This window comes from Molossus molossus, unplaced genomic scaffold (genome assembly GCF_014108415.1).
Source record: "Molossus molossus isolate mMolMol1 unplaced genomic scaffold, mMolMol1.p scaffold_m16_p_2, whole genome shotgun sequence".
NCBI classification, from domain to species: domain Eukaryota; kingdom Metazoa; phylum Chordata; class Mammalia; order Chiroptera; family Molossidae; genus Molossus; species Molossus molossus.
In genome coordinates this window covers 13218366-13243468 of record NW_023425355.1, presented here as the reverse complement: position 1 = coordinate 13243468, position 25103 = coordinate 13218366, and the positions used below count along the sequence as shown (strand labels likewise).

Here is a 25103-nt window from a genome sequence, read left to right as displayed (position 1 = left end):
TTGTACACTATTTTCTTCCTCACTTTAACATTTGTTAAAGGTCTGCATAGTCCATGTTGTTTTTCAGTTCTGTGTTTCTTGCTTTCTCTCTGTCTCAAAAACTCTCCCCCATTCTCCCTTCATAAAGCTAACTCCCATTTACCTTTTATGACAGCTTAGTCATCACCTCATTTTTTGTGGCCTTATTTTTCCACTATTATCATCACACTTCTCCCTAGACTTGGTTAATTGTTTTTGAAATGTCCTAATTTTTTGCATACATTTTTATCATTGTATTAATTACATTGGACAATAATAAGTGATTTTTGTCTCTGTCTCTTTTAAAAGTCTGTGCTCCAGGAACTATCTCAAATTCATCTTTGTACTTTAGTAACTAACCAGTGCTTGGCAGATAGTTGTTGTGAAATAAATACCTTTTAACAAAAGGAAGAATAAAGAAAGAAAAGAAGAAATAAGGGAAGAAAGGAAAGAAGGGAAGGAGGGATCCATATCTTAGGATCATTTCACTGCAGCACTGTTTACAGAAATAATTTAGCAATTATTAGTTTATATTAAGGAATTAACATAATCAAATTACACATTTCAAATAAAATTTTTATATGCTTTCTTGCAATTCCTTAGATTTATTCAGTAGCTCAAAAGTATTAAATTTTCTCTATCAGCAATTTTCAACTGATCTTCTGTTCATTTCACTGAAAACTTTATAAAGATACATGTCATAAATTAGGAACCAAGTGTTATGCTGAATTTTGGAGACAACAGTATTTACTTTGCCTGCTGAATTAATGAAGTTGGATATTGGAAATGAAAGTTTTGCTCTGTGGTAATGGTGGGAGGGGAAAGAAAAGCTAACTATATAAAAGAGATACAAATTGAAGGCAGAAAACTTTTAATAGTTGGGTCTCAACTGCACACGTTCTATCCTATAAGGGATTTCTTGCTCTTCAGAACTTGTATATCCAAGTTGTTGTCTCTCTCTTTGAATGTAGTTTGATGGTGGAGCTCCATGTGTGGAAAAATTCTGCAAGAAGTTAAAAATATTAAATGCAATTAAATGACATTTAATAAAATTTTATTATTAAATTTATTGTGGTGACATTGGTTAATAAAAGTTCTGTTCCTGTTTAGATATGCTTATATATTAGAAAAATGATCATATAATATGAGTCATTTTACAAGTCTGTTTAATCACAATTATAAAGTTTAATGATTTAAAATAACACAAAATATTTTCTTTGAACAAATGAATTGTTGGCTGCTTTTTAATAACCATTAAATACTGTATTTGTAATATAATTTCTCCAGACAAGTTTAGACATTGTGCAATCCAGAATATTATACTAAAGTAAGAAGCAAACATTACAGGAGCAAATTTATATGAGAAAAACACATAAAAACAAGATCACAGAGTATTTGTCTTTCTGACTTATTTCATTTAGCATAATGCCTTCCAGGTCCATCCATGTTGTCACAAATAGTAGGATTTCTTTTTTTATGGGTGAATGATAGATATTCCATTGTATATTTATACCATGACTTCTTTATCCACTTATCCATTGAGGGACACTTTAGTTGTATCCACTCCTTGGTTAACAGACAATTATACTTCTTCCTTTCCAATTCTAATTACTTTTATTTCCTTTTATTACCTGATTGCTCTTCTTGGTAAGATTTGCAGTATTATCTTGAATTGGAGTGATGGAAGTGTACACACTTACTTTGTTTCTGATTTTAGAGGAAACATTTTCAAACTTTTACTATTGAGTGAGGTGTAAACTGTAGGCTTTTTTGTGGAGATATGCTTCTTCTATGCCTAATTTGATACGTTTTTATTGTGGATGGATGTTGTATTATGTCAAATGCTTTTTCAGGATCTATTGAGGTTATATAATTCATGTTTTTCATTCTATTAATGCTATGTATCACATTGATTGATTTGTCTGGGTTGAACCATCCTTGCATCCTAGGGCTAAATCCCACTCAGTCATGAAAAATGATCTTTTTAAAAAAAATTTTAATAATGTTTTTAATTAAGCCAATATATAAAATAGTATTATTTCAACATAACATTAATATAAAATTATAATGAGATATTTTACATTTTTTTCTTTTTAAAAAAATTTTTAAATTAATTTATTTTTGTTACAGATGTTTCTCCTTCTTTTCCCCATTGACACCCTCCTCCCACCCCCCCCACCCCCACATCTTGCTCGGCTTTGTTGTCCATGTTATCAGTTATGCATACATGCATATAAGTTCTGTGGTTTATCTCTCCCCTCCCCCCACGACCCCCTCTTCTGAGGGTTGTCAGTCTGTACCCTACTTCCACGTCTCTGGGTCCATCCAATTCCCCAGACTGTTATGTTCATTATATTCCACAAATATGATCTTTTTAATGTGCTGCTGAATTCAGTTTGCTACTATTATACTGAGAATTTTTAAACCTATCTTCATCATGGATATTGGTCTATAAAAGTGGTTCTCCATGACATTGTTGAAAAAGATGGCAGCAAGCAGGACCAGAGGGAGGGTGAGTGTGAGTGAGCAAGTGTGTGAGAGAGTGTGACTGGACGTGAAGGTAGATGACCAAACCTGAGCAGTGCAGATCCGTGGAGCAGAAGGTTCCTGTGCTGTGGACGGGACCAGCCTGCTACCATGGTAAGGGGCCCTTCAGGATGCTTCTTCCTGTGCCCAGGGGAGGTCCCACCATTTATGAAGATCCCAGGTCTACCCTGGGGGGAGGTAGTGGGAGCAGCTAAGGCCCAGCAACCTGAGACCAACAGCGCACCTGGCAACATCATACCAGTGGACACTGTGTCAACACAGACCAGTGCACAGTAGTGGAGCTCACAAGGTGCCTGGTCGCTGAAGCCACAGACAGTCCTGAGCCCAGCACCATCCCCCATAGAAGCAGCCCAATCAGAGTCTAGATATACCCCCAGCAACAGAGGCTGGGGAGCAGAATCCATCCCCAGGCAACAGAAGCACAGACCAGCACCTGAGACCCATCCCCAAAAACTACAACAAAAGCTGAGCAGGAGTTGAGACCCATGGGGCAGCAGCACACCCCAGCCACCAGCAGCAAGACCCGGGCCTCCACAGAAGCCTGTGTGGTCCAGTAGCTCACAAGCGCAGTGGGAAGTCAGAGCCCAAGAGAGACTGGTGCCATCCAGCTGCCTGCCCCCAGGACCTGCAGGGTGCAGGGGCACCAGAGAGGCCTGTGCGACCCACCAGGGACAGTGCAATCTAGTTACCCGTGGGACCTGCGGGGTTCCGAAACACCAGAGAGGCCTGTGCGACCCAGCAGCCCATAACATAGGCATAGAGCCTGGTTCCCAAAGGTGCTGTGCAATCCAGTTACCCACAGGACCTGTAGGGTACTGGGGAACTAGAAAAGCCTGTGTGACTCAGCTGCACACAAGATAGGCATAGAGGATGTGAAAAATGGAGGAGGAGTAAATAGAAGTTACGCAGACAATCTCCCAGGATCAAACAAGAATTACAACTAAAATAAAGACAAATCATCAGAAAAAAGCAGCAGAAAAGCAGCAGGACAGGACCGTATAAACGGACACTGGTAGGATCTGCGGAGGCGCGAGGGGGTAGCAGGCTGGGAGTCCATGGACAGCAGCAGTCTTAACAGTGAGCATCACTGTTGGGGAATAAAGATCAAGCCCTGCCCCCAGTGCAGAGAGCCAGGACAAAGTACTAAAATAGCCACACAGCCACACACCTGGGGGCTATGGCAGAGGGAGGGCAGACTGGACTGGAACTCTGTGGGGACACCCCAGATTTGGAGGGCACTCAGAGTTTTCACTGAGTTGTTGCCACAAAAGATGGTGGCCAGTGAACTCCTTTCTAGAGCTGTGGAGAAAAGTAGCAGCACCCCCCCACACACTTTGAAGATTCAGTCTTTCCCAGATGAGGCAAAGAAATGAAAATTGAGCCTCATTAATAACCAGCATGTATCCTACCCTCTGGAAATTCTCTTATGCAGAACACCAGGGCTACATTCCAAGGCACTGAGTAACTGAGATTACTAGCCACCAGGAAAAAGCTATAGGATAACTGAGCCTTTCCTGGGCTTTCAAATCTACCCAGGAAAATAAGACTTGACAGTGGTGTTTAACGTGGGCCCACCCAGGCTCATCCGAACCCAGTAGAGGGAGCCACAAACGGCAGAACACCAACACCCACAGGGAAAATTTGGCAGTCTCCAAAACCCACAGAGATAGCCAAAATGGTGAAACAAATCCCAAATGAAACAATAAGAGAACTCTATCGAAGATGAGATCAATGAAATGCAGCTAAGCAAATATCAGAGGTAGAGTTCAGAGTCATGATCTTGAGGAAGCTCAACAGCATGAGTAATGGACATCAGCACCATGAGTAAAGATATAAAAACATTGAAAACCAACTAAGTGGAAATGAAGAATGACATAGCAGATATTAAAAATATATGGGAAGGATTAAACAGCAGAGTAGAGGAAGCGGACGACCAGATCAGTGAATTAGAAGACAGGGTAGAAAAAATCAACCAATTAGAAAACCAAAAGGAAAAAACAATGAAAAAAACAGGAACACAGCTTAAGAGAATTGTGGGACAACTGGAAATGTAATTACATTCGCATCATAGGAGTCTCCAAAGAGGAAGAAAATGGGCAAGGGTTAGAGAATATATTTGAAGAAATGGTGACAGAAAATTTTCCTAACTTGATGAAGGAAGAAGGCATTCAAGTTCAAGAAGCACAGGGAGCCTCAAGTAAGAACCCAAACAGACTCACACCAAGACACATAGTAATTAAAATGCCAAAAATTAAAGACAAACAGAGAATCCTAAAGGCAGCAAGAGATAAGCAACAGGTTACCTACAAAGGAAACCCCATAAGGCTCTCAGCTGACTTCTCAACAGAAACACTACAGGCCAGGAGGAAGTGGCACGAAGTAATCAAAGTCATGAAAACCAAGGTTCTCAATCCAAGACTACTCTATTCAGCAAGGCAATCATTCAAAATAGAAGGTCAAATAAAGAGCTTTTCAGACAAAAATAGGCTGAGGGAATATATTAACACCAAACCAGCACTGAAAAATATGCTGCAAGGGCTGCTGTAATTAGTGAAAGAAAGAGAAAGAAAAATAGAACCACACTAAACAAAACTGGCAATAAAGAAGTACATATCAATTATCACCTTAAATGTGAATAGTTTGAATGCTCTGATAAAAAGACACAGAGTAGCTGACTGGATAAGAAAGCATGACTCACATATATGTAGTTTACAGGAGACCCATCTCACAACAAAAGACTCACATAGGTTGAATGTGAAGGGATAGAAATAAATCTTCCAAGCAAATGAAAAGAAAAAAAAAAAAAAAAGCTGGGGTAGCAATACTTACATCTAATAAAGTAGATTTCAAAATGAAGGCCATAACTAGAGACAAAGAAGGCCACTACATAATATTGAAAGGATCTATCCAACAGGAAGATATAACCTTGGTAAACATATATGCACCCAATTTAGGAGCACCACCATATATTAAAACTCTTTTGGAGGACTTCAAAAAAGAAATCAACAGCAATAAAATCATAGCAGGGGACTTCAACACCCCGCTGACATTACTGGATAGATCTTCAGACAAAAAATGAACAAGGAAACACAGACTCTAAATTAGGCACTAGACCAAATGGATTTAATAGATATCTACAGATAATTACACCCCAAAACTGCAGAATTTACATTTTTCTCAACTGCACATGGGACATTCTCAAAGATAGACCACATGTTAGGGCACAAACTAAGTCGCTACAAGTTCAAGAAGACTGAAATCATATCAAGAATCTTCTCAGATCACAATGGCATGAAACTAGAAATCAATTGCAACAAGAACATGCAAAGACATTTGAACACATGGAGGCTAAATAGCATGTGATTGAACAATGAATGGGTTACCATGGAGATCAAGGAAGAAATTAAAAACTTCCTGGAAACCAATGAAAATGAACACAACAAACAACAACACAAAATCTATGGGATGCAGCAAAAGCAGTTCTGAGAGGGAAGTGCATAGCACTCCAGGCCTACTTCAAAGACAAGAAAAATTTCTAATAGACTATGTAACCTCACAACTTAAAGAACTAGAAATCAAACAAACAAACAAACAAACAGAAAACCCCAGAGTAAGTAGAAGGAAGGAAATAGTAAAGATCAGAGCAGAAATAAATGACATGGAGGAAAAAAAAAAAAATTAAAAGGATCAATGAGACAAAGAGCTGGTTCTTTGAAAAGATAAACAAGATTGATGGACCCTTTGCTAGACTCACCAAGAAACAAAGAGAGAGAACCCAAATCACAAAATTAGAAATGAAATAGGAGAAATAACTGACACCACAAAAATACAAAGGATTGTTAACAGATATTATGAACAGTTATACGGCAACAAATACAACAATCTAACCAAAATGAAAAATTTCTAGAAACCCATAGTGTCCCAAAATTGAACCGGGAAGAGATAGAAAACTTGAACAGACCAATAACAATAAATTGAAGATGTAATAAAGACTCTCCCAGCAAACAAAAGCCCAGGCCATGAGGGCTTCACAGGGGAATTTTACCGAATATTCAAAGAAGAACTAATACCCATTCTCCTCAAACTATTTCAAAAAATTCAAGAAGAAGCAAGACTTCTAAACTCATTTCACGAGGCCAGCATGATTCTAATTCCAAAACCAGAAAAGACACTACAAAAAAAAAAAAAAGAAATCTACAGACCTTTATCCCAGATGAACATAGATGCCAAAATCCTGAAGAAAATACTAGCACATCAAATCTAGCAATACATCAAAAAATTATTCACCATGACCAAGTGGGATTCACCCCAGGGATGCAAGGCTGGTACAATATTTGCAAATCAATAAATGTGATACACCACAGAAACAAAATGAATGATAAAAATTATATGATCATATCAATAGACGCTGAAAAAGCATTAGACAATATCCAGCACAGATTTTTGATAAAAACACTCAGCAATCTGGGAATAGAGCTATCATATCTCGACATAATAGAGGCCATACATGAAAGACCTATAGCCACATAATTCTCAATGGGCAAAAACTAAAAGCATTTCCCTTAAGAACAGGAACAAGACAAGGATGGCCACTTTTGCTACTCTTATTTAACATAGTACTGGAAGTCTTAGCCACCGCAATCAGACAGAAAAAAATAAAAGGGATTCAAATTGGAAAGGAGGAAGTGAAACTGTCATTATTAGCAGATGACATGTTACTATACATGGAAAACCCCAAAAACTTCATCAAAAATTTACTAGACTTAATAAATGAATTTGGCAAAGTAGCAGGATACAAAATTAACATCAAGAAATTGACAGCATTCTTATACACCAATGTTGATCTCACAGAACGAGAAACTAAAAAAAAAAAACAATCCTATTTAACATCATGGCAAAAAAATTAAGATACCTAGGAATAAACTTAATCAAAGAATTAAAGGACTTATTCGCAGAAAACTACAGGTCATTGAAAAAAGAAATAGAGGAAGATATAAAAAAGTGGAAGCACATACTTTTTTCATGGATTGGAAGAATTAACTTCATTGAAATGTCCATACTACCCAAAGCAATCTATAGATTCAATACAATCCCCATCAAAATACCGATGACATACTTCACAGAACTAGAAGAAATACTTCAAAAGGTCATATGGAACCAAAAACGACCTCAAATAGCCACAGAAATCTTCAGAAAGAAGAACAAAGTTGAAGGGATCACATTATCAGATTTCAGGTTACACTACAAAGCCACTGTAATCAAAACAGACTGGTACTGGCACAGGAACAGGCATATAGACCAGTGGAACAGAACAGAGAACCCAGAAATAGACACAAGGCAATATGCTCAATTAATATTTGACAAAGGTGGCAAGAGCATACAGTGGAGTAAAGACAGCTTATTTAATAAATGGTGTTGGGAAAATTGGACAGCTACATGAAAAAAAAAAAAACATGAAACTAGACCATCAACTTACACCACACACAAGAATAAACTCAAAATGGATAAAAGACTTAAATGTAACTCATGAATCTATAAAAATCCTAGAAGAAACTGTAGGCAACACAATTTCAGACATCATACGCAGCAGAATTTTCACTGATACATCACCTAAGGCAATAGAAACAAAGGAAAAAATGAACCCATGGGACTACATCAAACTCAAAAGCTTCTGCACAGAAAAAGATGCAATCATTAAAATGGAAAGGCAACCCACTGTATGGGAGAGCATAATTGCCAATGATATATCAGATAAGGGTTTAATTTCCAATATATATAGAGTGCTCATACAACTCAACAAAAGGAAGACAAAGAACCCAATTAAAAAATGGGCAGAGGAACTAAATAGACACCTCTCCAAACAGGACATATAAATGGCTAAGAGACATATGAAGAAATACCCAACTTCACTAATCATCAGAGAGATGCAAATTAAAACAGCAATGAGGTATCACCTCACACCTGTCAGAATGGCCACCATCAACAAATCATCAAACAACAAGTGCTGGTAAGGGTGTGGAGAAAAGGGGACTCTAATACACTGCTGGTGGGAATGCAGACTGGTGCAGCCACTATGGAAAACAATATGGTGTTACCTCAAAAAATTAAAAACTGATCTTCCATTTGATCCAGTGATCCCACTTCTAGGAATATACCTTAAGAAGCCTGAAACACCAATCAGAAAGAATATATGTACCCCCATGATTGTAGCAGTGCTATTTACAATAGCTAAGATCTGGAAACAGCCCAAATGTCCATCAGTAGATGAATGGATAAACAAGCTGTGGTACATACACAAAATGGAGTACTATGCAGCTTTAAGAAAGAAAGATCTCTTATTCTTTGAGATGACATGAAGGGACCTGGAAAGTATTATCCTGAATGAAACAAGCCAAACAGAGAAAGACAAGTATCATATGATCTCACTTATTTGTGGAAATTAATGAACATAACAGTCTGAGGAATGGGGTGGTCCCAGAGACAGGGAAGTGGGGTACAGACTGACAATCCCCAGAAGAGGGGATGGTGGGGGAGAGATAAACCACAGAACTTATATACATGTATGCATGTATTATGGACATGGACAACAAAGCTGAGGATGGCGGGGAGGGCGAGGGAGGGGGCAATCAGTGGGGGAGGGGAGGAGAAACTGTAAGAAAAATAAATGATTAAAAACTAAATAAATATAAAAGTGGTTTTCAACATTCCTAATGCTGAAACCCGTTAATAGTGTTCCTCATGTTGTGATGACCCCCAACCATAAAATTATTTTGCTACTTTGTAACTGTAATTTTTCTACTGTTATGTCTTAGGCGAACCCTGTGAAAGGGGGTTGCAACCCACAGGTTGAGAACCACTGATCTATAGTTTTCTTTTCTAGTAGTGTCCTTTTCTGGCTTTGGTATCAGGATAATGCTGCCTCATAAAAGTGAGTTCGGGAGTGTTCCTTTCTCTTTGATATTTTGGAGGACTTTCTCTGAGAAAGATTGATGTTAATTTTTAAATGTTTGGTAAAACTCATCTGACCATGGACTTCTCTTTTTTTGGGGGGGGGGTGTTGTTTATTTTATTTTATTTTATTTTATGTTTTTATTATTTTATTTTTGTTACAGATGTTTCTCCTTTTTTTCCCCATTGACTCCTTCCCCCAATTCCCCCATCCCGTCCCAGGCTTTGTTGTCCGTGTCCATTGATTATGCATACATGCATATAAGTTTTGTTGTTTATCTCTTCCCACCCCCCGCCACCCCCTCTTCTGGGGATTGTCAGTCTGTACCCTACTTTCATGTCTCTGGGTCTACCCTAATCCTCAGACTGTTATGTTCATTATATTCCACAATGGACTTCTCTTTGTTGGGAGATTTTTTTTATTACGGATTCAATCTTTTTACTAGTAATTGGTCTATGCAGATTTTATATTTCTTTATGATTTAGTCTTGGTAGGTCGCATGTTTCCAATAATTTTTCGATTTCTTCTAGTTGTCCAGTTTGTTTGCTTGTTTGTTTTGGCGTATAGCTGTTTACACTAGCCTCTTATGATCATTTGTATTTCTGTGGTATGAGTTATATTGTTTTTTTTTTTTTCATATGTAATTTTGTTGATTTGGGTCTTGTCTCTTTTTTTTCTTGATTAGTCTAGCAAAGGGTTTGTCAATTTTGTTTACCTTTTCAGCAAACCAACTCTTACATTGATTACTTTTTTTCTATTTTTCTGTTATCTATTTTATTTCTTCCTGCTCTAGATGTTATTATTTCCTTTCTTCTGCTAACTTTGAACTCAGTTTTTTCTTTTTATTCTAGAAACTTAAGGTATAGAGTTAGATTATCTTTTTGAAACCTTTTTTAATTTCTTAATGTAGACATTTATTGCTATGAACTTCTCTCTGAGAACTGCTTTTGCTGCATCCTATAAGTTATGGGTTTGTTGTGTTTCTATTTTCATTTGAGTCAATAAACTTTTATTTCCCCTTTAATCTCTTTTTCTGGTCAGGTGGGGCTGGGAGACACTCTCCACAGTGGGTATGGCTCTGTTTCAGTTCCCTTGCTTGGACAGGACTGGGAGGGGCCACTCTAGGCCTCTTCTACTTTTTTCCAAACAAGCTTTCTATTTGGAATGTGCTGGGAACTACCCTCAACCTTGGCTATGAATTAATCCCCTTGCTTGAGTGTAGCAGGAAAGCCCCCCTACCATGGCAAATATTGGCTTTTCTCTGGGGGCAGTCAGCTCTTCCCATCTCCCAGCTGGAGCACTATAGGCACCCAGCTTCCGGGTTCTCTCTCCAGCTCATCTGACCAGGAGACATTCTCCTCTATGGGTGGATCTATGACTCAGCCCCTTGACTGAATGTGTGCAAACCAGGCTCTAAGGCCAGCAAAACTCCTCCTTTGAGAACCCAAATCAAGCAAATAAGCATCCCAGTGCATTCCCTGGTCAGAGTGCTGGGCTCTGTTTTCCCACTGGAGGAACCTGAGACTCAGGAGACCTTTCTGCATGGTACTGCACTGGCCTGTGGTGAAGCAATACAGTCACTGTGTAGGCAGTTCTCTTAACCATCTAATGCAGACTCTCTTTGTTTCTGTGGTGTGTGGGGGTGCTTCAGCCTCCTACCTGTGTCTTAGGATTTTCTCAGTTGGTGTTTTGTTCATAAATGTCTGTTTGTTGTTCTTCTAGTGAGGGGAGGTGAAGTCACAAATGACCTACATTGCCTTCTTAGTGATATCAGTCTCCCCATAGTGGACTTCTTGGGGAAAGGTATTTTTTCATGTGGTCAACTTACCTAAAAATGTTCCCCACACTAAAACAAAAACAACTGAAAATGTAAACAAACACCAGGTACTTATTCTATTTATGTAATTAATTGCCTTTGTCAACAAAATCCATAAAGATAACTTTTAAAGTGAGAATACATTTCACTGATTTTCTCTGCTGTTTTTAAACACTTGTATACAGAAACACAAAAGTTAACATTTTATGTTAATTGTTAATGTTTCAAACTAGAGATCAGCCATTAGATGGTGTTCAGCATTAGTTGAGTTATGTACCATTTAATGTTCTATTTAAGTATAATAAAGCACAAAATAGCATTTGCCTTGTTAAGTTATGACAATGTAACGATTATATTAACAAGACTAGTTGGACCTCTGAGAGTCTAATGGCATTTAACCAATCTTCTTTTGATCTCTAATCTCCTTTGTAAAGGTTGCAAATTTAAGTAAATATACATATATATGTATATATTATATTAATAGACATGAGGTATTATATATACTATTCCATTGACTAATATTCTAATATGATTCATATATTCTTTATATATAACATTTTATATATAGTACCATTTATATGTATACAGTATATTAAGACCTATGAAATATTATATATACTGTACCATTGACTCATATTTCTTAATCTCATTTTATACAATGAAATAGTAATAGTGAGTCTTATAAACTTAAATTTCAATATCTGTATCACAACTGATTCTGTCATTATCATTTTGCTATAGCAAGGTCTTATCATTGTGTTATCTTAAATTATGGTGATGATAACCGTATGTATATAGAAATTGAAATGCATGATACATACGAAGAGTGGCTTCATGTGCGTGGTTGAAGAATACTTGTTCCCATAATTTGCTTCATGTTTAGCTGGTTCCAGAGAGCCATTCCAATTATAAGATGGATAGATGTGATGATTATCTTCTCTGGGTTTATGAAGCATACAGCTATTTTAAATGAAAAAATGAACACAAAATATTTTAGTATATTTATAAATTTTTTATATTAACCCCTTATCAGATGCATTGGCGAATATGTTATTTTATTCAGTGGCTTGTCTTTACATTTTGCTGTGCAAAAACTTTTTAGTTTGATGTACTTCCATTTGTTTAGTTTTTCTTTTGTTTCCCTGGCCCAAGGATACTTAAAAAATAAAAATAAAAAACTCACATAGTGTTGACTTATGATGAAATAAATTCTTATCACTATATTCTATAGGAAGTAAATAAGTGAAATCATATAAACATCCAGAAGCCACATTAGATTGATATAGTAGATATAATAAAATAATGACATCTCATAATACAAAAAAAATTCTCTTTTTATTCTATTTTTCACTAAAATTAGGGGTTTTGTTGGGGAATATTTGCTATGTTCCTTTGCAGAATATCTGAGAAATTACTATGATACTTAGATAAATGAAGGAAGCACAATTTTAAAATATTACAGATTAATTTTGGTCAGTGCTGACTTTTTCTTAGGAAATGTGTTAAAGAATTATCTTCTACTCTGGCATGAACACAAATATGTATTCATAGTTATCTCTTACTATACTCTTTCCTCTCTACAACCCCCCTTCCTACTAGAAAACAAATACATAAAACTCTCTACTAAAATTCTTTCTAAATAAAACCCTATTTATTTTTTTAGTATTTATGAGCTTTCACCTTCCTTTTTAAGAGATAGCTTACTTGTAATTTCTTTCAGCGAATTGTGGTGGTGGTGATGAAGGACTTGTAGGACGGACATTTTGAAGTGATAAGGTCCTGGGGTTCTGCACATAGATTTTTTTAAGGAAAAGAGAAAACAGTTAGCCATGATTTTAAAGAAAATTTGAAATACAATAGCTCACATTGATTTTTGTATATTAAATATCTCAATGTCAAGGTATCTCCAGGACTGATCTAAAAAAAATGACAAAGGTATTGCTAAAAGGCAAATGCTTTTATATTTTAGTGATACCTTAGCAAGTCTCTATCATCTATCTATCTATCTATCTATCTATCTATCTATCTATCTATCTATCTATCTATGATCTATCTATGTATCTATCTATGTATCTATGTATCTATCATCTATCATCTATCTATCTATCTATCTATCTATCTATCTATCTATCTATCTATCTATCTATCTATCATCTATCTATCTATCATCATCTATCTACCTGTCATCTATCTACCTACCTACCGACCTACCTACTTACCTACAATGGAGAATGGCTTACTGAAGGAGAAATGCAAATGGAAGATTCATTTCACCTGCAACTCTAAGCCTTAAGTGACCCTTCCAGCCCAAAAGTTTAAATACAGACTCCACTTCCTATTGTCACTATGTGTAAAACACTTATCCCCAGAGAAAATACAGTTCACAAAGTAACTCAGATACAGAATACATAAGGTAAATATAGAGAGCTTTATCATTAAACAGTGATGGTATAGTGCAGAGAGTTTTGGAGGGAAGTTAATACATATGAATCAATTGATAAAGACTTGGTACTTAAACTCTATACTTTAAGTGTATAAGCAAAAAGTAAATTGTAGTAAATGAGCATTGAAGCAAGAAATTGGCATTTTGACACACACTTGAAGCATATAACAGTGGATCCAGACCAGATCTACCCAGAGTTTATTCTTATAGCCACACTGGTTATAGGTGGGTACGTACATTGCGGTATGGCCATTTTGATGGAGTTATATTGAAATCAAGGATATTTTTAACTAGCTACTTTGATAGATATATTTTGACATTGGAAAATGTGATACAGACTATATAATAATCCTTTGTACTTTGATTTAAAAAAATAAATAACATATGAAATATACACCATGACTCATCCTAAAGTTCTAGCTCATGGCCACAACTACCCATAAGGGGTGGTTAATATTCAATTGGAAATAATATTAAAGGTCAGATAAAGATTATATATCATCTAAAAAGACAAACTAATACAAACAAGAAGAATGAGACAGACCTTAGTCCTCTGTTGTTTAAATAGCTTTTTTTTCGCGTTGGGCTTTCTTTTTCTGCTTGTTTTTTATAATCTTCTTTACAATTAAACAAAAAACCAAGAGAAAACATAGAAAGAAAACCATTATTCCTGAAAGAGTATTTTCAGTAAGTAACCTTGTAAAGAAAGCTTCCCTCTGATTTTTGCTCCCTGATGTCATAATGGACAGAGTCAAGGGTACCTGAACACTCTGTCATCAGGTCTTAAAGGGCCCAGACCTTTTTCTCTGGCATTCAATAAAATAGTATACCTGATATGACTAAAAGATGCCTATCTATAATTTGGATTTGGGGGCCATAACCCAGATTCTCTAGCTTCAACAGTATTGATATATTGGGAAGAAGGATCCCATAGGAAATTGGGGGGGGGGTCTCAGCATGTAAAGAATCTGTTTTTTACCTTTTATTTTTCCAGCTTTAGCCTAATTTAAACTCATTAATCTATACCCAACCCTTGATTTCAACTAGGTAGATGTATACAAGTGTTTCAGGCAGAACCTCAGAGTAGAAAATTATACAGTAAAAGGCAGGGCCAGACTAACACGGTGATTTTTTTTTTTTTGACATCAGGCCCTACTAGTAGTGGTGATAGTAGTGTGGCACTCTACTGGTATGAGCACATGGGGATCAAGAAAAATGGCAGCTAGCCACTGAAGCCAGTTTTTTCCAGAGTTAGTGGATATTTCAGACCCTTGAAGTATAGTTAGCATATAATTTATCATCCAAACAAGAACACTTATGAGTGTGATGGGGGTACTATTAATGTTTACATTGGAACAACCAACAGAAAGTGGGACTATCCTGGTCACCCTATTTTGAAATCACCATTGTTGGACCCAAAGATGAGCATCCCCTTGTTTTTTAGAAACACAGTCAATATGGCTTCTAATTTCTGTATCAAAGGAAATACCTCTTTCATGTCTCATTTTAAAAAAACATTGAAAAACCCTATTTGGTGTTACATAGGCACAATCATTGATTTCATTATTCACCAACCACAGTGAGGTTGACACTGTGAGAGTGTGGGACAGATGTGTTCAGTATAGCATTAAACCATGGTTCAGCTCCACAGTTTCAAAGGATAAAATAATAAACATGTGGAGGGGGCCATCAGGTCATGATAAGCATGGTAAAGTGAGCAGATTCACATTTAACGCATGATCAGTGAGTAAAACATCTGAGGGTTGGAAAAGTAAAGAACTGAAAAGAAGTTGCTTGAACTCTGATGAAACTCCAAAGAGTAAAAACATTGTATGCAGAGAGACACATAGGTCCATCTAATCTATCTCAGATAGCCTGACTAGGTGCTCCATATATTGGATGTCACAGACAAAGTGGCTGTCCTATTCATTCTCTTTTCCAATGCCAATAAGGTTTTACTAATTATTACAGATTAAGGCTCTATCTATGACAGCAATACCCAGAACCAGGAATAGATTACACCAAGGAGGATTTGATCTGAGTTTCTCAGATGAATTTCAGGTTTTAAAATGCATGATTAAAAAAACCTCCAGAGAGAGTGAGCGAGTCTGTGAGAGAGTGTGAGTGGATATGAAGATGGACAACCAAACCCGAGCGGTGCAGAGACATGGAGCAGAAGGTTCCTGTGCTGTGGACGGGAGCAGCCTGCTACCTGGGTAAGCTGCCCTTCAGGGCACTTCCCTCTGCACCCAGGGGAGGTCCCACAATTTTGGAAGATCCCAGGTCTTCCCTGGGAGGAGGCAGTGGGAGCTTCTAGAGGCAGTGGGAGCTCTAGGGCACAACAACCTGAGCCCACAAGCACACCTGGCACCATCTGACAAGTAGACACTCTGTGTCAACACAGACCGGTGCACAGTAGTGGAGCTCCCAAGGTGCCTGTCACAGAAGCTGCAGACAGCCCAGAGCCCAGCACCACCTCCCAGAGGAGCAGCCTGATCAGAGTCCAGCTATAACCCCAGAAACAGAGGCTGGGGGGCAGAAATCCATCCCCAGGCAACAGAAGCACAGACCAGCAGCTGAGATCCATCTCAAAATCTACAGCAAAAACTGAGCAGGAGTTGAGCACCACCGGGCAGCAGCACTTCCCAGCCACCAGCAGCAAGACCTGGGGCTCCACAGAGGCCTGTGCAGTCAAGTAGCTCACAAGTGCAGTGGGAAGCCCAAGCCCTAGAGAGACTGGTATGATCCAGCGGCCTGCCCATGGGAACTGCAGGGTGCAGGGGCACCAGAGAGGCCTGTGCAACTCAGCAGGGACTGTGTGATCCAGTTACCCACAGGTCCTCTGGGGTGCTGAAGCACCAGAGAGGCCCCTGCAACACAGCAGGCACGGTGCCATCCAATTACATGTGGGACCTGCGGGGTGCTGAAGCATCAGAGAGGCCTGTGCCACTCAGCAGCCCATAAAATAGGCATAGAGCCGGGTCCCCAGAGGGACTGTGCGATCCAGTTACCCACGGGACCTGCGGGATGCGGGGGACACCAGAAAGACCTGTGCTACCCAGCTGCACACAAGATAGGCTTAGAGGATGTGAAAAAAGAGGCGGAGTGAATAGAAGCCACGCAGATGATCTCCCAGGACCAAAGGGGAGTTACAACTAAAGTAAAGACAAATCCTGGAGGAAAAAGCAACAGAAAAGCAGCAGGACAGGACCGGTAGGATCTGCGGAGACGTGAGAGGGTGGCGGGCTGGGAGCCCACTGACAGCAGCAGTCTTAGCTGTGAGCAGTGCCCTTGAGGAATGAAGACCAAGCCTGCTCCACAGCCCAGAGAGCCTGTACAGAGCGCTAAACTAGCCACAGCCACTCACCTGGGGGCTGGGGCACAGGGAGAGCATACTGGGCTGGAACTCTGTGGGGATACCCGGGATTTGGAGGACACTCAGAGTTATTGCTGAGTCATGGCCACAAAAGATGGTGGCCAGTGTGCTCCTTCCCAGAGCTGTGGGGAAAAGCAGCAGCCCACCCCCACCCCCAGAGATTCAGCCTTTCCCAGGTGAGGCAAAGGAATAAAGATTGAGGCTCATTAACAACCAGCATCTATCCCACCCTCTGGAAATACTCTTAGGCAGAACACCAGGGCTACATTCCAAGGCACTGAGTAACTGAGATTACTAGCCACCAGGAAAAAGCTAGAGGATAACTGAACCTTTCCTGGGCTTGCAAATCTACCCAGGAAAGTAAGACTTGACAGTGGTGTTTAACGTGGGCCCACCCAGGCTCATCCAAACCCAGTAGAGGGAGCCACAAACAGCAGAACACCAACACCCACAGGGAAAATTTGGCAGCCTCCAAAACCTACTGAGATAGCCATTGGGTATGTAAGATCTGGCAAATAGTGGTCACCTATCCACGGAATAAGTGAGTCAAAGAAATGGAAGAAAGGGAAAGAGGTCAATAGTTTTCATCCCCCTAGAAAGGGACTGGTTATTTTTCCCTAATTCTGTCCCAAGTAATAGCCTTGTTCACCAAAAATATTTACGTAGGCCCCCATTTGATTTCTTCTGGATCAGTTGTGAAGAGAATTTTAATTTTCTAAATGTTCTTTAATCTATGCTAGACAGCCTGCAAAATTCAGAGAAAAGTTGAACACTTATGACTGAAAAAAAATCCATAAATATATATAAATGGGGTTAAAACAATTCATTGAGACCACAAGTTTAAAACAATCAAGTATGTATTAATACACAACACAATAGTTAAAATGTGCTTTTCAAACTAGTATAATAGAGTCTTAATTTCCTTTAAAAATTCATGTTAATTAATACTCTTTGGGCTATGTTTAAATTATCTCTAGCTAGAAGCACAGATGTCTAATGAAATTAAGTATTTTAAAGTTTTGAGGAATACTTCTTTTGCTTTAAGTCACACATACATATAAAATACACAGATACACATTCATTTATGTGAATATGTAGGAAGCTGCATTGAAATATTAAAATTCAGTCACCTCCCTGGAGTTCTAGTTAGTACCATGGAACAGTACCCTGAGGTATTGTAAACCAGAAAGAACGAATGCATCTGCCAAAGGTACACATTTTACAACTGTTGAGTAATTTAAATCCTGGGAGAATCTGACTCATGTTTCTCAGTTTCCTCCACTGGCATTACACCTAATAGAGAAATCATATGACTTAAATTTTTATAGGCACAACACTGACTTCTTTTCACTCATATATGGAATCTAATGAACAAAATAAACTAACAAACAAAATAGAAACAGACTCACAGATAGAGAACAGACTTACAGTTGTCAGAAGGGAGGAGGGTGACAGGACTGGGTGAAGTGAAGGGATTCCAGAATGGCTGCCATCAATAACTCAACAAACAAGTGCTGACAAGGATGTGGAGAAAAGGGAACCCTAGTACACTGCTGGTGGGAATGCAGACTGGTGCAGCCACATTGGAAACAGTATTTTTTCCTCCAAAAATTAAAAATGAAACTTTCATTTGACCCAGCGATCCTACTTCTGGTAATATATCCTAAGAATCCCGAAACACCAATCAGAAAGAATATATGCACCCCTATGTTCATAGCAGTGTTATTTACAATAGCTAATATCTGGAAACAGCCCAAGTGCCCATTAGTAGATGAGTGCATTAAAAAACAAAAACAAAAAACAAAAAAAAACCCACAAAAACTGTGTACATTTATACAATGGAATACTATGCAACTGTAGAAAACAAAGATCTCTTACCCTTTGCAACAGCATGGATAGACCTGGAGATTATTATGCTAAGCAAAATAAGCCAGTTAGAGAAAGACAAATATCATATGATCTCACTTATTTCTAGAATCTAATGAGCAAACTACACTGATGAACAAAATAGGTCCAGAGGCATGGATGCGTGGAACAGACTGTCAGATCTCAGAGGGGAGGGGTGAGGGGGACAGGAAGGGATTAACCAAAGAACTTATATGCATATATCTTTAACCTATGGATACAGACAACAGTGTGGGGAAGGCCTGGGGTGGGCCAGGAGCTGGGTGAAGGGGGCAAAGTGGGAAAATATGGGGGACATCTTTAATACTGTCAACAATAAATAAATAAATAAATGTAGCAAGAAAAAAAGGTGAAGGGATTAAAGCAAAAAAATCCACCTCATAGATACAGACAACAGTATTGTTGATTACCAGAGGGAAAGGGGGATGGTGGGAGGTAGAAGAAGGCATAGGGGGATGAATGGTGATAGAAGGAGAATTGACTTTGGGTGGTAAACAAACAATAGAATATACAGATGATGTATTATAGAATTGTACATGTGGATATCAAAATTACAACTAAACTACAGAGCAACCATCATTCAGAACCACCTGAAGTTGAGCTGAATGGAAGTCCTACAACTACTAGATAAAAGAAGTCACATCCAGACTCGTAGGAGGGTGGAGGCAGACAGGCTGATCCCACACCCGCGTGTAGTGGTTAAAATCAGGAGAGATATCTCATCTGGGAAGGTCCTCCCTGAGGAGCAAGGGATCCCTATCCCACACCAGGCCCCCAGCCCAGGGTTCCAGTGCCAGGAAGAGAAGTCCCCATCATTTCTGGCTGTAAAAACCAGCAGGAACTGAGGCTGAGGGAGGTTGAGGCTGAGGGAGTCCCAGGCAGCTCCTCTTAAAGGGCCTGCACACAGATTTACTCAGACCTGCTCCCTCCAGGCTCCAGCATGGGGGAGGCAGCTTGAAAGACATCAGAGAACTATGGGGAAGAAATTAGTTGTTTGGCGTTGGGGCCAGAGCTGGAGGAACAGCTTTCTCCTGGACAAACTTGCTGTTGGAGGTCATTGTTCCTTTGGTGAGCCCTTCCCTGGGGCAGCAGATGGTAGCCATATATGGGACTCCAGCAACCTGGCTACACTGTTTGCCCTGCCCTGGTGATTCCCTGAGGCCCTGCCCCACCCAACTTTCAGGCCCACCAAAGCTATTTCCAGTGGCTTTACTAAAATATTGGCCTGTCTTGGGTCCTGCTTCAGGTTTTCCTAAATTCTATCAAACAAGCAGCATCTGGCCTCAGTGAGCCCCATATCTCTCACTAAGCGGCCCCAGGCCTGGCACTAGAAGCAGCCAGCCTTGGTTCACAACTTGGCTTTTCCTGGGCACCTGCAAGCTGAGCCATCTGCCGATCACTTTGTAGCTTAGGCCTCATGGCCCTGGGTAGAACACAGGCAGAGGCTGACCTTGCCCCAGAGCCAGCACACCCAATGGACAGCTTTAGACCATATCAAAGCACCACCACCCAACCACAAGTGACACATTCAGTGAGTGGACTCTAGAGCCCTGCTAAAGTAAGTCTTGCTTTATGTAGTGGGCTTCTACATGGCTGATCCTCCAAGGCAGTCAGAGGCCAGTGGTCAATGGGCATAGCCAGTCCTTACAGCTTATCAGTCTGAGTAAATCCCTACCATTGACATGACAACAGCAATCAAAACTCAATTACAACAGAAGGGTGTCCATACTAGGGGTGCATCTTGAGGGCCCAGCTGAGGTGATCAAGGAGGCTTTGCCACTAGACCCTACAGGACATCTACTAAAATAGGTCATCCTACAAAGCCTAGGAGACACAGCAACTCTACCTAATACATAGAAACAAACATAGGAAAGCAGCCAAAAATGAGGAGACAAAGAAACATGTTCCAAATGAAAGAAAAACAACAACAAAATTCCAGGAAAAGAACTAAACAAAATGGAGATAAGCAATCAATCAGATGCAGAGTTCAAAGCACTGATTATCAGGATGCTCAGGGAACATAGTGAGAACTTCAAGGAACTCAGTGAGAACTTCGAGGAACTTAAAGAGAACTTCCAGGAATTTAGTGACAACATCAACAGCATAAAAAAAGGACCAGTCAGAAATGAAGGATACATTAATTGAAATAAAAAATAATTTACAGGGAATCAATAGTAGAATAGGTGAAGCCAAGAAGCAAACCATCTATTTGGAATATAAAGAAGCAAAAAACACCCAATCAGAACAGAAAAAAGAAAAATAATTTTTTATTTTTTTAAATGAAGATAGTGTAGAAGATTCTGGGACAACTTCAAGCATACCAACATTCGCATCATGGGGGCGCCAGAAGGAGAAGAGAGAGAGCAAGAAATTGAAACCTATTTGAAAAAATAATGATGGAAAATTTCCCTAACTTGGTGAAGGAAACAGACATACAAGTCCAGGAAGCACAGAGAGTGCCAGGCAAGATGAGCCCAAAGAGGTCCACACCAAAGCACAGCATCATCAAAATGCGAAAGGTTAAAGACAAAAAGAGAATCTTAAAAGCAGCAAGATAAAAGCAGTTCATTGCCTACAAGGGAGCTCACATAAGACTTTCAGCCAATTTCTCAAAATAAACTTTGCAGGCCAGAAGGGAGTGGCAAGAAATAAAGTGACAAAAATTAAGGACCTACAAGCAAGATTACTCTATCCTGCAAAGCTATCATTTAGAATCAATGGACATATCAAGAGTTTCCCAGACAAAAGAAAAACCTAAAGGAGCTGATCACTATCAAATCAGTATTATATGAAATGTTGAAGGGTTTTCTTGAAGAAGAAAACGATCAAAAATATAAACAATAAAATGGCAATAAATACATTATCTGTCAACAATTGAATCTACACAGCAAATGAACAAGCAGAACAGAAGCAGACTCATAGGTACAAGGAATTTTTTTTTTTATCCTCACCTGAGGACATTTTTTCCATTTTTTATTCAGATAGAGCAGGAGAGAGAGGGGGGGGAGAGGGGGAGAGAGAGAGAGAGAGAGACATCGATGTGAAAGGGACACATCGAGTAGCTGCCACCTGCACAACCCAACCAGGGCCGGGGACAAACTGCAACCAAAGTACATGCAGGAACCGAACCTGGGTCTCTCTGGACCACAGGTCGACGCTCTAACCGCTGAGCCAAACTGGCCAGGGCACAAAGAACTTTTTGTTGGTTGCCATTTGGGAGGGAGTTTGGGGGAACGGGTGGAAACGGTGAAGGGATTAAGAAGTACAGATTGATTGTTAGACTGATGAACCTCAAAGGGAAGGGGATAGGTGAGGTGGGAAGAGATAAACCAAAGAACTTATATTCATATATGCATAACCAATGAACATAGCCAATAGTGTGGGGAAGGCAAGAGAGTGTGGGAGTGGGGAGGAGGGGATCAATGAGGACAAAAAACATCTTCAATACATTCAGCAATAATGATAAGTTTAAAAAAAAAAAGAATTGCACACATGAAACATACAATTTTATTAACCAATATCACCCCAGTAGAAGAGATAAACCACAGAACTTACATGCATGTATATATGACCAATGAACATAGACAACAAAGCTGGGGATGGGATGGGGGGGGGGAAGGGGAGGAGGGTGTCAATGGGGGAAAAATGAGAAACATCTGTAACAAAACCAAATTAATAAATAAAAAAAATTAAAAAATTAAAATAAAAAAATACATATCACCCCAATAAATTCAATAAAAAAGAAAAACATTAATAATAGAAATTTGCTAAATATATTATCTATATAGGATGCCATGCCTGTGTAAAAAATACAGTCTGAGGAATACGGTAGACCCAGAAACATGGAAGTAGGGCACAGACTGACATCCCTCAGAAGAGAGGGGGGGGGGGTGGGAAGAGATAACCACAGAACTTATATGCATGTATGCATGACCAATGGACATGGACAACTAAGCCAGGGACGGGGCAGGGGTGGGGTGGGGAGGGGGGTGCCAATGGGGTAAAAAATGAGAAATATCTGTAACAAAAAAAGAAATTAAAAAAAAGAAATACAGATGAAAAATAAATGAAATAAAATGAATGCACAGTTCAAAACAACTTTTCAAATTGCATGTCCTCACTTTTAGATTAGAAAATATAATTATCACCTTTTATTTTAAATAACTTCCTACATGAAGCAGCGATAAGAAAGAGAGCACAAAATTTAGTGGGATGAGCCTGAGGATCAAGGGTAAGTTTATATTATCATTTGTTATACTATCCATGAGTTCTTATGGGGTAATCACATCTACTCTCAGGGTTTGATTACCAGCTCTGTATTATTGGAGACTCACTTTCCTCATTTAAAAATGGGAATAATAGTATTTGCCTTAGAGGCTTCTGTTATGAGCATTAAATGGGATAATGCATATGAAGTGCTGAGCCCAATACGTGGCAAGGCATATTTTTTCATTGGGTTTATATTAAAGGAAATCTTTAACATAAGGATACAACTTCTTTGATTATTTATGTCATATATTTTGATTGAGTGCTTTCTATGTGTCAAGCATTTGAGCATAGAGGTGAGGCACAGATATTATTGTTTGGGGAGAAGGCACAACAGATAAGTAAATAGTTTAACCTCCATCTCCAAAGGACAATGAAAGGATTAAGTAAGAGTACATGCATGAAATAGTTCAAAAAATTTAAAGTGCAACACGACAGTAAGAGAATCCTGGTCATTTACACTTATTTAATTTCTTTTAAAAATATTTTATTGAGGTATAAATTACATACCATAAAATTCATTCACTTAAATTGTATAACTGAATGCTTCTTAGTGTATTCACAGCGTTGTGCCACTACCACTATAATTTTAGAACATTTTCATCACCCTTAAAAGAAACTCTGTACCTACAAACATTTATTCATCATTTCCCAAAAATTCTCTCCCTCTCAGCCCTGCCCTAGCCCACCATTAATCTACTTTCTGACTGAATGGATTTGTCTATTCTAAATATTCCATGTAAATGGAATCATACAATATGTAATCCTTGGTGACGGGCTTTCATCACTTAGCACAATGTTTTCAAGGGTCGTCCGTGTTGTAACATGTATCAAGTATTTAATTCTTTTTTTACAACTAATATTTCATTCTATGAATAAACCATGTTCTGTTTATCCATTCATTTATTGATGGGCATTTTGAGTAGTTTCTACTTTTTGTCTATTTTGAATAATGCTGCTATAAACATTCAGGTAAAACATTTGGTGGGATAAGTGTTTTTAATTCACTTGGGTAAATAGCTAGAAGTAGTTTCAGAGCTCTGTTTGACTTTTTGAGAAACTGCCAGACTGTTTTCCAACCTGCACAATTTTACATTCCTGCCAGCAGTGTAAGAGAATTTTAATTTCTCAGCATCCTCAGAGCACTTATTATTGTCTGTCTTTTTAATATAGCAATACTAGTGGGTGTGAAACAGAATCTTATTTTGCATTTCCCTGGTGACATATTATGTTGAGCATCTTTTCATGTGCTTATTGTCATTTGTATATTTTCTTTAGAGAAATGTATTTGACAAACTTTTAATTAGGCTATTTATCTTTTTATTTATTTATTTATTTATTTATTTATTTATTTATTTATTTATTTATTTATTTTAATCCTCATCCGAGGATATGTTTTCATTGATTTTCAGATAGGGTGAGAGGAAGGAAGAGAGTAAGAGAGGGAGAGAAAACATTGATGTGAGAGAGACACATCTACTGGTGGCCTCCCACTCCCCACACGACCCAACCAGGGGGAGAAACAGCAATCTATTGGTTGCTGCCAGCATGACCCAAACCAGGGCCAAGACCAAACTGCAACCAAGGTACATGCCCTTGACCAGAATCAAACCTGTGACTCTGGTCTGCAGGCTGATGCTCTAATCACTGAGCAAACAAGTTGTAAGAGCTCTTTATATATTCTAGACACAAGTTCCTTATTAGACATATGACTTACCAAAACAATTAGGTCTGTCTTTTTACTTTCCTAATGGTGTCTTTTGAAGCAAAAAGTTTATATTTT

General features: G+C 38.7%; 1 protein-coding gene across 1 annotated transcript in view; it reads right to left on the bottom strand.

The window, feature by feature from the left end:
- Nucleotides 1–889: 889 nt before the first annotated feature.
- Nucleotides 890–25103, bottom strand: part of LOC118636089 — an 87030-nt gene continuing 62816 nt past the window's right edge. Inside the window, exons 6-8 of the mRNA XM_036271142.1 lie at nucleotides 13035–13117; nucleotides 12152–12290; nucleotides 890–1021 (exon numbers count right to left, since the gene is read on the bottom strand). Of these exons, the coding sequence (XP_036127035.1) occupies nucleotides 890–1021; nucleotides 12152–12290; nucleotides 13035–13117 (354 nt within the window). The remainder of the gene's footprint in view (nucleotides 1022–12151; nucleotides 12291–13034; nucleotides 13118–25103) is intronic.